The 15,510-nt window shown below is 40.6% G+C and overlaps 1 protein-coding gene across 1 annotated transcript in view; it reads left to right on the forward strand.

Moving 5' to 3' along the window:
- The first annotated feature begins 434 nt into the window (after nt 1-434).
- Nucleotides 435-15,510, forward strand: part of LOC102776692 (metabotropic glutamate receptor 7-like) — a 72,469-nt gene continuing 57,393 nt past the window's right edge. The window contains exon 1 of the mRNA XM_006796360.2: nt 435-1,666. Coding sequence (XP_006796423.1) covers nt 1,163-1,666 — 504 coding nt within the window. The 5' untranslated portion in view covers nt 435-1,162. The remainder of the gene's footprint in view (nt 1,667-15,510) is intronic.

Below are 15,510 nucleotides of genomic sequence, written 5' to 3' on the forward strand. Positions count from 1 at the left end.
GTTTTCATAATGCCACAGATCTCTGTTCCATGCCTGCCACCGTCAACATCAAAAGAAAAGAGGGGGGAAAAACACTTTTGTGTCTATGTGTGTGTGTGTGTGTGTTTCAGGGGGATAACGGAGGGAGGCGAAGTAGGGAGACAGAGATTATAATGCTGAGATGCAGCCACTGAAAGGCACTCAGAGGAACAATTGTCTTATTATTCAAGTCTGTAAGTGCATTTGTTTGCCTTGTTTACCTTCTCTTCTGTCTGAAGATAGCGAGCGCTAACTTCCTGGAAACCTTTCCACAAAGTGATGCTAATCTTTTTTCTCCTTTTCCTTTTCCTTTTTTGCTGCCAGCTGAATGACGTCTCGCGTCGAAAGGGGGCTGAAAACTCAGCGCACACAGTGAATCCCTCGCTGTGACTCATTCATTTTGTATAAAGGCGACCGGTTGCGGAGACTGAGAAAGAGGGATTTAATTAGCTGGTTTTTCTTAGTCCACTGCTTAATGAACGCACGTTTGCGTTCACACTAACCTTTTTTCCTTTTTCTTTTAACCCACCCCCCCTCATTCCCTCCCTCCGTCATTCCCTCCCCTCCTTTGGAGACTGTGGAGATGATATGCACCCCTGGGAGACAAACACCACAACCGAGCGAGCCATTCCTGCGCTCCCGTGGAGTTGTTCTGGGGAAGGAGAATGTCACCCACTTCTGCCGGTCTTAAGAAGTATTGATTTAAAGCGATAATTCCTACTACACGATACTTAAATTCCGGGCTTTGGGTTGTGAAGATATGCCAGTTCCTCGCAGCGGTTTCATTATGTTTCTATTCGCTCTTTGGATTTAGCATAAATGGACAAAATTAGGCCAGATAATTTGCTGCGGGTTTTCGTCTCCTTTCAGTGATATTCTCTCTAACTAATGGATGTAGCCTCCCTTCCTGAGAGCGCTAAATTTCCGTTAGGGGCTTCACTATTCAACAAGCTTAACCGCTCACTCCTGGCTGTAAAACGATGGGCGCAGTTCGCCTGAGTCTTCTGCTGCCCCTTGGTTCCTCAGCCCAGCTTGTTGAATCTCCTCCCTGGTGACAAGAATGGGTTCGTTTTAGCAAACTTCTTACCCTCTTCTGGTCTCATCATCGGCGGATCGCAGGCTTCTTCCTTCCTAAAAGTTGATCATGGCTTGTCCCGGTGTACGCGTGAAGCTGAGCTTTATATGGAGGGTGTTTTGGCTTATGAGGACTGTGATAGATTTCGCGCTGCCTCAGGAGACTTATGCACCCCATTCGATACGGACTGAGGGACACCTGACCCTCGGCGGACTCTTCCCGGTGCATGCCAGAGGAATCGATGGTGCGCCGTGCGGGGACCTCAAAAAAGAGAACGGCATCCAGCGGCTTGAGGCCATGATGTACGCTTTGGACCAAATTAACCAGGACGAGCAACTCTTACCCAACATTACCTTAGGCGCACGGGTGCTGGACACTTGTTCGAGGGATACTTATGCGCTGGAGCAATCGTTAACTTTCGTGCAAGCGCTGATCACGAAGGACACCTCCGACGTACGGTGCACTAACGGGGACCCACCGGTGTTTGTCAAGCCTGAAAAAGTGGTGGGAGTCATCGGAGCCTCGGCGAGTTCAGTGTCGATTATGGTTGCCAACATCCTACGCCTCTTCCAGGCAAGTCTGAGCGTGTGCACTAGTTTTGTGGCTTTAAGATAATCGCATTTTCCCCCCCAATATTGCAGCAGAAGTTTGTTGAATTTGGAGGTAATAATGCGCTTTAGAGAGGGGTAAACACACTTTTTTGTCGCCCAAAAGCAGCTTGAAAGGACAGCTGAAAACTGTGTCTGAGAAAGGACACCAAAAAAAAAAAAGAAAAAAGAAAAAAAAAAAAGAGAGAGAATCCATCATGAGCAAGAATCTATTTTCAGATGGTGGTATTGGATTCGATGTGTTCTCACTGATGCCTCTCTCCATCTTAAAACATGGGGCACAAAAGGAAGGTGAAGTGAGTTTGGGTGGTTTTTCAACCCACTAGACTGTGTGGATGAGACAGCTGAGAGTGCTGTTGCTTGTCCCCGGTGGTGCTGAAAGAACAGCTCCCGTCTGTTCCAGTCTCACTCCGGAGTCTGGATGAGTGGGCACTGACAGCCTGACACAATCACACCCAAACTCAACAACCCCCTCCTGAGAATAAAAGGCCTGTTTCATATGATTGCACATGATTATATGAACCTCTTGTACGTCAGACTGCAGGCGGTTTTATGAATTGTTTTGAACCTGAAAGCATTGAGTTATGCTTGAGTTTCCTTTAGCTTTTACCTACGGGGGAAGGGGGGGCTTCCCTTCTGCAAAATAAGCTTGTTTCCATCGCTTTGCAGCCTGATTGAGCTCGATAGCTGCAAGTAAATGAAAGGAATTCACAAGACTAATTTCCAAATGGCATAGCTTGAGCATATAGGAAAACGTCTCTATTTCTGTTGGCTGAGAGTCAACTGATGATGTTGGCCCACTGCTGGTGCTGCAGTGAAATGGGAAATGCAGCAAGTCACCAGTACAGAAAGATTAATTATTTAAAACACATCTACATAGCAAAGTATTTAATTACTCGAAAAAACATGTGCATGCTTTTGCATAATTCTGTACAGTTTTTCCTGTGCGAGTTTGAAGTGGCGTTTAAACTGGGGAGGAGCTGCATGCTGTGTTGGTGCTAATGATTTGTGGTTGCAGATTGTAACTCAGAGTCTTGTCAGTCATTGTTTTTGTTCCAGCTCAGTTCGACAAATTGTGTAAGTAGCTGGTTAATTGCATCTGTAAGACCGTCAGAGTACTTAACAAGCTTTTCACCCCCACCCAGTCGTCTTCCCTTTCTACTCTACAGACACTTACACATGCCACACATTTGTGTACACACACACACACACATATATATATATACATATATATATATATATATTCATTTTGGTTCCTTTTGCCGGACTGATCGTCCCCACCACAACACCACAACCTTCAGCCTAGCTTTAGTTCCTGTTCTCTCTTCGTAGGCTCACTTAATAAATTAAAATTTTATTATTACAAGATCTTCTAAACCCTGCAGTTATGCTTTGAAGCGTAACTGCACTTGTTATTTTGTTGCACGGCGCGAGGGTTGCAAGAGTTCCTCAGTTTCGTGCAAGCTCTGTAACATGAAAACCTATGCATTTGTGAAACTGAGAGGGTTTAAATGGAAGCCAGATTAGTCCCTAATTCTCTTTATTCCCTCCTCCTCACACCAGGTGTACCAACACGTCTGCAAGTGTCAAGCTGTCAGAGTGTAGGCGTGGTGTTGCTGAAGCTCAGGTGTTGTAATCAAGCTTGTGGATTGACAGCAGTTGTCATGCAGACCCATCCATCACTTTGCAATTGTTCTCATTTCCTCAAAGTGCTGAAAGAAAGGCATATTTCTTCGGCGCACTTAAATCCAAATACCTTGAGAAGTTAGATTCAGTCCTCCTTTAAACCCTTTTGCCTCTGAGCACACTTATGTTTTCAGTGGAACCAAAAGCAATGGTATTATTGATAACAAATTAAATTTGAGGCCACATGATACAGTATAATCAATACATACCCACTTACTTGCATTAGTCACACTGTGTTTGTTTGGTAGGTGGCAGCAACTTTAAGTTTCTGAGGCTGCTTTGAAATAAAATCTATATACTACTCAGTGAGTCTTGTGAAAAACATCAAATGCTTGAGAAACCCCCACTCAGATATAATTAAACCAGCAAATTGGGGGGGGGGGGGGGGGGGGGGGGGGTCATATCAAAAAGATCAGACCTCAGTCAGACGGACTCTCTACAAAGTGTTCAGTTTCTTCTCAATTTCAATTAGACCTCATTATTGGTTGAGCTCCATAATCAAGAAATCCTAGTGTAATCTTTATGCTTCAAGACTGTGAATAGTGACAACCGATTCCCCGCATTGTTCTCAGTGAAAATCATCAGGTCATTTTGTATCTCACTCCTGCGATAAATGAATCATCAGGGAAGCTAAATAATGATTGTAGGTTTTATTACTAGATTCTAAATATCATGCCTGTCTATTCAAGACGTGAGTAGCTGCTGAACTGTTAGTGCTGGGAAATTGACATGAGGGATAGATTTTTCTGAGGACCCAGGAGAGGTGATCAATACTGTTGCCATGGTGAGGCCGATTTGCTGCTAAGATGTTTTTATTTCAGTGCCTTTCATGCTGTGTTGGAAATGAGAAGCAACAATGCCACAGGAGGAAAAAAAATCAATCAGCCAAACTTTTGAATTGTTTGCATGTGTGCGGAAAATCGTCGAGTCCTTGCTCTGCGAACGCGAGCAGAGGTGGGAAGATGACGCTGTTGTTAATTTAAAAAAATTAATAACAGGTAACTTTGTACGTTTTAAAGTTCTGGCCTCTTGAATGAATCATGAAATTGATTTTGATCCTGATGACATTTGCATCAGGGATTGCAGCCTGCTATGCTCCGTCGCATCTCTTCTCCCAAAGGCGGTGGCAAAACTTTGTATTGAATGCAGGTGAACTCCGTCTTGTCCTCTTCGTCTGGGGAACCGGCCCCTTCAGACTGGCTGTCTAAGTGAGGCATTGACGTCCTCTGCTCTCATAGCCCTGACAGGCTCCGGTCGGCTTTTTATCTCCCCCCTTTTTTTCACAGAATCATCACTGTGACTGATTTGAAGGAGATTGAAGCCTTGCAGTGTGATCTATTTAGCTGACAATGGTAAAGACGGACACCAAAGGAATATGAAGGAGCTGTGTGTGTGTGTGTGTGTGTGTGTGTGTTTGGAGAAAGCTCTAAAAGTGACATCGGATGGCACAGGTTTAATATATCTAGTTTTCTAAACACGGTAACGGTTGCCATTTGTACGTGGATGTTTGCAGCAGCTCAGGTTCATTAGTCACATCCCTAGTACTGCATTCAGCCATACGATAAAAGACACAGTTGGTATGTTAAGTAGCCAGCATATGAGTAGATATGCACATATATGCCCACAAATTGGCCTATTACCAATGCTGAAGGGATGGAAACACAACTGTCTTGTGGATATCTAATGATCCACACCAGTGGTTCCGGCTCTTGTATTTCCTCTCCATCACTTACTAATTGGCTTTTATTCAGAGTTTGACATAGAAAGCCAACTCAGTACATTTTAACTTTATAACAAGTGCTTGAAACGTGGATTAAAAAAAGAAAATTAATGTCCTAACTTGACAGTTCTTTCTCAACTAAGGTTCAGCATTTAACTCATAAGTAAACTTTTTTAAGATCACAAACAACAGAGTTGGATTTGTTACTGAAGAGGACGGTGAATGAAGTTTTAGTAGTGCACATTTGACTACTGACTATAAAAAGAAAGTCGGCTGTGCCAAAAATAAAATGAAAAATGTTTTTAACAGCATAAAAAACAAGCAGAATTTATACTGTATACGAGAGATGAGATAAATAGGTTAGATATTTCCAAATGTTCTCTTTTGAGAAATCAGTGGGATTTAGCATGCAGATGGAAATTGAAAACTCGACTGTATATGGATGACTTTAATAAGCCATCAAACCCATCCAATTATATCCACCCTTCTTTGCAGTCGTGACTTATCCACAAAAGAAAAAGAGAATTACTGAATATTAGATTATGAAATCACAAAATGTACCTGTGTGGTTTAGTGAACCTAAGCCACACAGTTACTCTCAAATAGAAAGAAAATCACCGTGCGATGTTAATTTAATGCAGGCAGCATGCAAACATCAATTTTTCCTGATTATCCACTGTGGTAGACTCTGGACAGGTCACCAGTCTATCGTGTAGAGGCTGATAGCGATTCACTTAGATACACAGCCAATTTATACTCACCAATAAGTCTAAGAAGCATGACCGTGGGAGGAAATTCCACACAGAAAACCCTCAGCCTGCTGGTGGATTCAAACTCGGAAAATTTGTGCCGGGGGTGATATTGCTAACCGCTGCACCACTGTGTGTGCAAAAGTAAACAAAAGAACAGAAAAGACATCTTATTCATTCTATTTGGGTACACGACCTTTAGATTAAAATAAGGATGTGAACATGCTTCTATGTATAGATGAGATGTGATGACACATCATCTGTGGATTTAGTCACATTTAAAATAGGGTGATGATCCTAAATTGCAGGTGGCTGTGGCTCAAGATGTAGAGCAGGCTTTCTGCTGAGCGGACAGCTGGGGGTTTGATTCCTGGCTGCTCCAGTCTGCATTCCGAATGATTACTAGACACAGAATAAAGTGTGTGTGTGAAGTGAATTTAAGACACGTTGTAGAAAAGCACTATCTGAGATCCAGGCCATTCTAAATATAAACATTGCTTTAACAAAGTGTAATACTTGAGAGAGAAACGTTGTAATAATGCTGTCATGCACGTGAAGACTGGGGTTAATAGCTTTACGTGATTAACTTAAAAACAAGTGACATGTTGTGGTGGTGGCTGATTTTACAAGTTCTATGGTTTTGTTGTTATGGCAACATTAGATAGTACACTTATTTTAGAGCTGTAAGAAGAAAAAATATTTAAAAAAAACCAAAAACAAAATAAACATATGCAGAGAGATGCTGTTGAACCTGAAATGAATCTGTTGCACTTTAATTTATGATTCTGAATGCATTGGCTATAGTTCGGTGACATTCACTTCTAGTTGAGACTGAGAGCCCTGCTGGTTTCCATTCCAGTCGTTTAATCAGGTGCTGACTTATGGGCAGTTTAAACCCGAATTGGCAAGGTGAAATTTGCTCACACTCTGTGTTAAAACGCATGAAATCCAGGAAATAATACGGGCAGGGATACAAGCACAGGCTGCAGGTATTAACATCATTAATAGGCTTGCAAGAGTTTCCAGAATTTGACAAATATACACCATTTTTTTATCAGTTTCTATATACCATAGTTTTTTGTACTTGCATCCCTGCACTCGTGTCAAGCCATCCAGGAAGAACCTTCCTAAGCATACAGTTATACAAACAGGATTCAGACAATCAATACTTACTTAAGAATAGGTCAATTCCACCTGCTCTTTTAAATTGGCTGGATATTGGCGGGACTTGCCATTTCCCAGGCCAGAGTTCAAATGTGTTGAACTCTGGACGAAGTGAGAAAGACAGGAAGATCAATATACGACGAGAAGCAAATGTATCTCACCTTTCTTGGTGCATCCTCAAACAATGTTATCTGTTCCGAGAGGATTTCAGCGGGACTGAGAACCGCTGATCTTGTTAAGCAATAAATGTGCATGGATTTGATGTGAAAATTGGATTTTTTGCACGTATATTGCAGTGTTTACAAAATGTTTTCAGATAATGAACTGTACTCAAGGAAAACGCATCAAAGAGTCCGCCAAATCCTGGGTTCAGACCTACACAGACAACCGCCGAGACAGAGGATGCCTAAGAGCGTGATGTCTTTTGAAATTTCCTTCCTTCCTCTCTTTTTAGTTCAAGCAATGTTGTGAAGGAGTAGACCAGGTATATATTCACACACCCAAACACAACACATGGCGAGCAAGTAATGCAATATTAATAAAATGAATAAAATATCCCTGTTAGACTAGTTGTCATTTCTGTTGACATAAGGCCATTAGGTCAGTAGACTGCCACGGGGAGAATATGAAAAACCATCCAAGCCCTTATATCAAGGTCTTGGTCATTCCCTGCAGGCCTGGGGGGGATGCTGCACCCTATTATTAAGCTACATAATAGCTTGCTACATGAATAAATGTTTCTCAATGAAAACGCAGCCAGTACATTTTTATTCCATTCTTTGTTTTCAATCATTATGCAGCTTGTTTATTGCATTGTGATTCCATTTATAGCTGCAAAATGTTGATATGGTGTCTTTAATGAGGCGCCATCCCTCATTTCTACATGGGTTTTTGGGTCTCTTCTTGACAATTGCTGCAGTTTGACTTCCCCAGAGGGGCTGTTTCCCCTATTTTATTCCACTGCCCTGGAGGGTGGGGAAGAGGCCACCTGCTTAAAAGCTTAGCTCCGCTCACAATGAGGTCACAACCGTATTCCGTCAAAAGTTATTGTTGGAATGACTGTAAAATGTGACAAGAATAGCACTAAGACTTTGTTGGAAGTTTGCTGCAGTTTATCTGGTGAGCAGAAGGAGCCATGGAAGAGGAAACCCCATTACGTCCAATCTCCTTACGGGGATGAGTGGAAAAGCATGAGGAGGTCTCTGCTGGCTGCAGGCCGGCCTCTCACTCATCCCTCCAAAAGGAAAAATTGTCCCCATTGCCTCAGCAGAAAATGATCCAGCACGGGCTGAAAAGACTTATCAGAGGCCTCATTGTAGTTTCGTTTGCACGCAGGAACAAACCACAGCAAACTACAACAGTACAGCTAAGAGGCTTGACCACTTAGCTACAGTGGACTTAAGTGCTGTAAGGCTAAGCACAGGATATCTGAATGAAATTTGCTTTTTAAATATGATCTGTATTCTAGTAAATGAATTAAGTGGAACTGTTAAAAGGCTGCTTTTAGTGCTGTCTGTGAGAGCGTGTGCTTCTTCAAAAGGGTGTGCCGTGTGGTCCTCTCAGACTTGGATTGTATTATTTGTTCTCTTATGTTCTTATCACTTGCTCTCAACACATAAAATATATTCATTTTAAGGGAAAAGGTGAAAACAGAAGGAAAAAAGAGGAAGACATTACTTTTGTTGTCCTTATTAACATTTATGAGCAGTACAGAAACATTAGTCAATGGTCAGAGCATGTTAAAATGTAAATATACAGCTGTGTATTAATGCATTTATTAGCACGTTCCTGTGGACATCCAAAAGTGAAGTAATGTCTGTAAAATAGATGAAAATAACAGTAAACGCCTCTTAAATCTACTTACAAACACATTATGCTCACAAGTAGTGTACGAAATGTTAGCAAATATTTCAGTATGCTAATGTTAGCATGTTCGCTAACAAATACATGTTGCCATTTAGAACTTAAATCTAGCTAAGGTTGATGGAAATGAACCTGAGTTCTGTATGTGTGTGTTTTATGTAAGAAATCATTCAACAGTGAGAACGTTTTGCTTTTTCCTTTTAATGGAGAGTAAAGTGAAGCGTTACAACAAATGGTTAAAAGGTCTGAAAACAAGGAGTGTTTGGCTGAGGGTGCAGCAGGAGGTAAACAAGTGTTGAGAACACCAGTCATCCTCTAGAGACCAAGATTTTCTGCACAAAATTTCCACCTGACAGATAAAAACAACAACAAAATTAAATAATTAGAGACCAAAATGGTGGCTCGGCCTGCTGACTGACAGATCCGATTGTCACTGTTGTTTTGAAGTCTCCATCACACACTTCATTTGGTTGAGGGTTAATAAAACAATACACTTCCTGCAGCGTGACTTAAACTTAAAATTGACAGGAGATGCACTGTTCACATGTCTGTCTTGCCGTCCCTGGAGACTGGTGGCACGAGGCTCTGCATAGACTGCACACCCGTGTGAGGGCTCTGATGTTGGCATGCCACTGAAGAGCAGCAAGAAGTAGAGGCACGCCACACGGCAGTTAGGACTGCGAGAGAGGAAAGAGAAAACACAATGGCCCTTCTGCTGCAGTGTTTATATTTTCTTAGTTTCCTCTTTAATTTAATGCGCCCCAGATTTACATTTGCTTGTGGAAAGAGATGTTTGTTTTTGATGATTTTTAAAAGGTATAATTAGTATATTTCAATGTTTAATGCAGTCACTACCATAATTAATATGTCTTCCGATTTTATGTGTTAATTAGTCAGAACCTTTATTTTAGTTGAACTAATACAAAAAAAGAAAACTGCTGCAGTGCAACAAATGATTGTATAGTCCAGATTTCTTATTGAAGTAAAAGCATACAAGCATTATCAGCAAAATGTACTTGGTCTGTTATTCAGAATGGTCTGTGATTCAGAATGAGTGCAGTTTGTATGATCCTTTTACTTATGACAAATATCGGATAATTATCCTGAGGCATTAATTTGTGATTAATTTAAGTAGAACAACTTTTAATTACTTTTTAAAAATCTGGCATAATAACAAAAATATACACAGTAAACGGTTTAGTCTTTTTGCGTGTAAAGTGTAAATTTAAAGTGTAAAACGTTAACAATAAAGTTGTATGAAACAGTTGAGTAAATAAATTGTATACATGAGTACTGCATGTATATAATTTTATTTGAATATGCCTGTTTTAATGTGTACATTCACCGGCCATTGTTGTTAGATACATTTGTTCAACTGCTCATTAACGCAAAACTCTAATCGGGCAATCACATGGCAGCAATTTAGCAAATTCAGGCATGCAAGCGTGGTCAAGATGACATGCTGAAGTTTAAATTGAGCAACAAAATAGGAAAGAAAGGTGATTTAAATGACTTTGAACGTGGCATGATTGTTGGCGCCGGACAGGTCTGTCTGATTATTTTTGGAAACTGCTGATCTGCTGGGATTTTCTCACACAGAGAATGGTCCAAAGCAGAGAAAATATCCAGTGAGTGGCAGTTCTCTGGACGAAAATGTCTTGCTGATGCCAGAGGGCAGTGGAGAATGGCTACACTTCTTTGAGCTGACAGAAAAGGCAACAGTTACTCAACCACTTGTTACATCTCTAATCACACATCAAACCTTGAAGGCAGCAGAAGACCACACCAAGTGCCACTCCTGTCACCTGAAAACAGGAAACTGGGGATATCATTTGAATGTGCTCACCAAACTTAGACGGTAGTAGATTGGACAAATATTGTCCAGACTGATGGGTCTCGATTTCTGCTGCGATGATTGGATAGCAGGGTCAGAACATGGCATTAAAACGTGAAAGCACAGAGCTATCCTACCTTATATTTGGCAGATCAGGGTGTGGGTGGTGGTGTGCTGGTGTGTGGGATATTGTCTTGGCACACTTTGGGCCCCTTAGTACCAATTAAGCATTGTTTAAACAGCACAGCTTACCTGGGTATTGTTGCCGACCACAGTGTATCCATCTTGTGATGGCTACTTTCAGCAGGAAAACGTGCTGTGTCACAAAACTCAAATGGCTTCCACAGTCAACAAGTCTCCTTTGGGATATGGTAAATTTACATCGTGGATGTGCACCCGACAAATCTACAAAAACCTCTGAGGAATGTATCCAGCACCTTGTTGCATCTGTGCCATGAAGAATTAAAGCAGTTCTGAAGGCAAAACACAGGGTCCAACTCAGTGCTAACAAAGGTGTACCTAATAAAGTGTCCAGTGAGTGTATGAGTATGTTTGCTCTTTGTATCAGAGATGTCGAGGTCTAGTATTCTCTTCTTCACAGCGTACATAATAAACTGTCACTGGGATTCATTCCTTGTCCTTCAGTTGTGTTATTACAGCAGGGCCTCGGGGTGCATCAAAACATTCATTCAGACAACACGCTGTAATATACGATATAGCCATTATATCAGCCAGCACGCTGTGGCCTTTATTGGGGGACTAAATTATTAGAGTGCAGCATGGGCCCCAGGTAGTTAAGCTAAAATACCTGTTGATTTTACATGTGAAAATATAAGAGCGGAACTCCAGAGTTTCATTAGCTTCAATTTCATTTTGTGTGTATTTCCCTCGAGATAATGTTTGGTGAATGTTTTTTCCCTCTTCCCTCTCTTTCTCTGTCTTTCCCTCTCTCTGCTGGCTATGCAGTGGAGTGTGAGCGCTGTTTGAACGTGTTTGTGTCCTCTGTTCTTTTGAGCTTGAAAAGTATACTGTGCCTCAGCAGCCAGCATACATAAAAAATCAGTTGACTGGATTACTGTTTTCACATGCAAATCCTGTGGGATTTCAAGGGCTCTCTGAAACGCCCGTTTTTGACAGGTACATTGATTTGGGGGAAGACCTCAATCACCATGGACATTTTTCAAATTATGGAAGCTCTTTGCCTTCAAATAGAGGATGCTTAAACTGCAATTGTCTCCTGGACAGAAGCTATTGATGACCGAATATAGTGTTTTTTAACTGCCTTATCAGTGCTGAAGCACTTACATGTTACCCTTAATGAGGCTTGGTGGATCAATAGCAAGTTTATTACCAATGGATTATGCATAGAGGTGTCATGTGCTCGCTACCTGGAAGTTTAAGTCCAATGAAATGCGATACATGCCAGCATAAATTTGCTCAAGCTTTTGTGTACGATGCATTATCTTGTCAAAGACTATTCTCGCCACTCTTTAGTTTATGAGGCTAATTATAAAAAAATTATTTAGTACCAAAGAAATCTAACCACACTGTATTTCAGAGTTAGTATTACAGCTTGTGCACTATATGCCTGGCAGCTTATGTTTTAGTCTCTATGTCTGCTTGTATTAAGTGTGTTTGTTACTACTGAAATGCCTATATTCATTCACATTAAAGGGACAGCTCACCTTAAAATCAATTTTTGACTTTTCTTTGGCCTGGAGTGCTATTCATCTATGTAAAATGTTTTGATATGAGATGCCCAGTTTTTGAGATATCCACTGTAAAAAGCTGTTTTTAAAAAAGCTGGACCTCCTTCCAGAAAAAAACACAACTCCCTAAACCTGATGTTAGCACTTTTATTTAGAAGCTGTACTTTTTGTGCTCTACTTTCTAGACCTGCCATCTGAAGGAAGCATGCACCTAGCTACATGCTGTGCTGAGGGAGGGTGCCATTAATTTTTACATCCTTCCACACTGTCACTAACATGAGCTTCTCGTTAAAAGCTAGATGGGCGCTTTCTTTGGCAGATCGTTACGGGTTGTGGTTATCGGTAGCAGAGCTCATTTGAATTTTAATGACTTGCTGGCTGAGTCTTCACATAATTCTTGATGTGTGGTTTACCATGAGGTTAACCGCTGGTTGGGATGGGGGCTGAGTTTAGGCATGTTCTAGTTATGGCTAAGATTGAGGTACTGTATATCTGCAGGGAGTTCTTGTACTTTAATTTAATGAATTCCTAGATGACAAATACATATGTGTGTGGGGTTTTTTGGGTGGCAGTAATCCTTCCCTCTCAATGCTCAATTTTCCAGCTCCTGTGCACAGTTGGAAACACATCACACCTTTTTTCATTTGGAGAAACCATCCAAAAAAAGGTTATGGAGCAGCCAAGTTAACCACTGACGCTTTGAGGTGTCCTTCTACTATAATGTTAACACTTTACATTTAGGCCATGTGCAATTCACATAATCCTGTCTTTCTTCAATGCTGTATTCATGTGTTTAGCTTCACTAATACCGCTATAGAGGAATTTTCTGTCTCTGAACCCTGTCATCATTTTTATATAGGGATTTGGATTAATGTCTGAGTCTTTAAAAGTTACTGAAAACACAAATATATATATATATATATATATATATATATATATATATATATATATGAAATCCGTCTTTATGAAACGCATATGAAATTTGTACAAAAATACATCAAGACTTCATACATATTGTATTTTGAATGATCAATGAGCCAAAAAGCTCAATATTCAGCTTTTTAGATCTTTTAAATATACGTAGAAGTTTTTTTGTTTGTGATATTTCAGCTCGTTTGACAGACTGTGTTATTAGCAGGCTTGAGATCCACATGAGCTGTTCTGGGAGAGATGCATGTTCGTGCTCGTGTTGAAAATAAAGATAACCTTTCAGTAGTGATGTGTGACAGTTTCATTGTATTTGGCAGGACTCGTTCCTGTTTCGGCTGGTTAACTTGTCTGGGGGTAATTGTCTGATCTGGCGTCTGTTGCGCATCTTTGATTCCGGCTCTGAACTACATGACAGCGTGTAGCCTTCTTACACTGCGAGTAGAAGTTATGTGAAATGTTCATGTCACAAAAACACATCGCGCATAAATTTTCTCGGTCCATTAGTTGAGACACTCGCTTTGATGAATCGTGATCTCACTTAGAATGGAGTCTGTTTACACAGAATAGCTTTGCGTGAAAGACCGTGTCCAGTTCTTCCACTATTGGCAGGTTTTCAATAGATCACTGGAAAAAGCTTCTTGGGCTCACTGAATGAACTATTGTCCATTGTTCTGCTTGTGCAGGGATTCTAGTGTGTTGCTGACATGACTGGCAGGTCAGATGTCCTCAGTGATGCATGACACCCGGAGCACAAAGCAGAACAGAGAGCCTCAGGGCCGTCTGGTCATGATTGAACAAAGGGTTGTTTTCATCAGAGTATATTGCAGAATCTATAGTGCTGTGAAAAACTATTTCCCCCATTCTTGATTTCTTTTTTTTCTATATTTCTTTTTGCATAATTGTCAGACTTACATGTTTCTACCCCATGACTCTGACAAGGGTAAGCAGAAGAGAATGGTGGATGGGTGTACAAGTTTTAGATTGTCAAAAAAATTCATATTAGACAAAGATAACCAAAATTAAATACAAAATGGAGTTCTGAAGTTATGATTTCATTTATTAAAGGAAAAAGCTACACTATGTGAAAAATGATCTGGTTAAGGCTAAGGAGAGAGGTACGTTAAATCTGCAGGGATTTCTTGTACTTTGATTTTCTAGATGACAAACACATATGTGTGAGTGGGGCAGTAGTAGCAGTTTCCAAGGCGAAACCCACTGCTGACAAAAAAGAACACAAGGATGATGATCCTTAAGACTTTTGGAGAATGTTTTCTGTGGATTTGAAGGTTTTTGGAGTGGCCTAGTCAAATCCAGGCTTAAATCCAGTTTAGATGCTTTGGCATGACCTTCAGGAGGTTGTTGATTCACAAAAACTCTCCAATGCGACTCAATTAAAACAGTCTTGCAGTGAAATGTGGGCCAGAGACACATTGCAAGTTATCCCAAATGCTTGATTACAGTTCTTGCTGGCAAAGGTAGCACAACCAGTTAATAGATTTAGGGGGCAATTAAATTTTTCACACACGGCCAGGTAGGTTTGGATATCTTTTTTCTATTAATAAATAAAATCAGCGTTTAAAAACTGTATTTTGTATTTCCTCTTGTTGTCTTTGTTGTTAAATGTGTTTGATGATCTGAAACATGTAAGAGTGACAGATAAATGCAGTGTAAAAAAAAGAAGAAGAAAGAAGTCAGTAATAGAGCAAATATTTTTCACACCATTGTACAGCCAATATAAATTTCATGATCTTTCCTAATGATAAATATATACCAGTAATAGTGGCCTCGGTATTAGCAGTGGTGTAGTTGTTTTAAAGACTCATTTATGTGGAATAGATGGATCAAAACATTTCTTTTTATTAACATTTGATATCATAATAATTTAATCCAAACGAGTGATTACAACATGTTTGTCATTGGTGTGGCAGCGATTAGCACTACAGAATGAAGGTTCCTGGTTTGAACCTTCTGGTTGACCGAGGGCCTTTCTGTATAGAGTTTTAATATTTGCATGTTTTCCCATGCCTGCATGACTTTCCTTGAATAATCTAGCTTCCTCCCTCAGTATTTCCTCCCTGTATAATTCTGATACTGTCAAATATCTGCATTTAAATTGGCCACAGGTCTAGATAGCGGGTTCACTCATCTTCTTGT

This window comes from Neolamprologus brichardi, chromosome 20 (genome assembly GCF_056152115.1).
Source record: "Neolamprologus brichardi isolate AB-2024 chromosome 20, ASM5615211v1, whole genome shotgun sequence".
NCBI classification, from domain to species: domain Eukaryota; kingdom Metazoa; phylum Chordata; class Actinopteri; order Cichliformes; family Cichlidae; genus Neolamprologus; species Neolamprologus brichardi.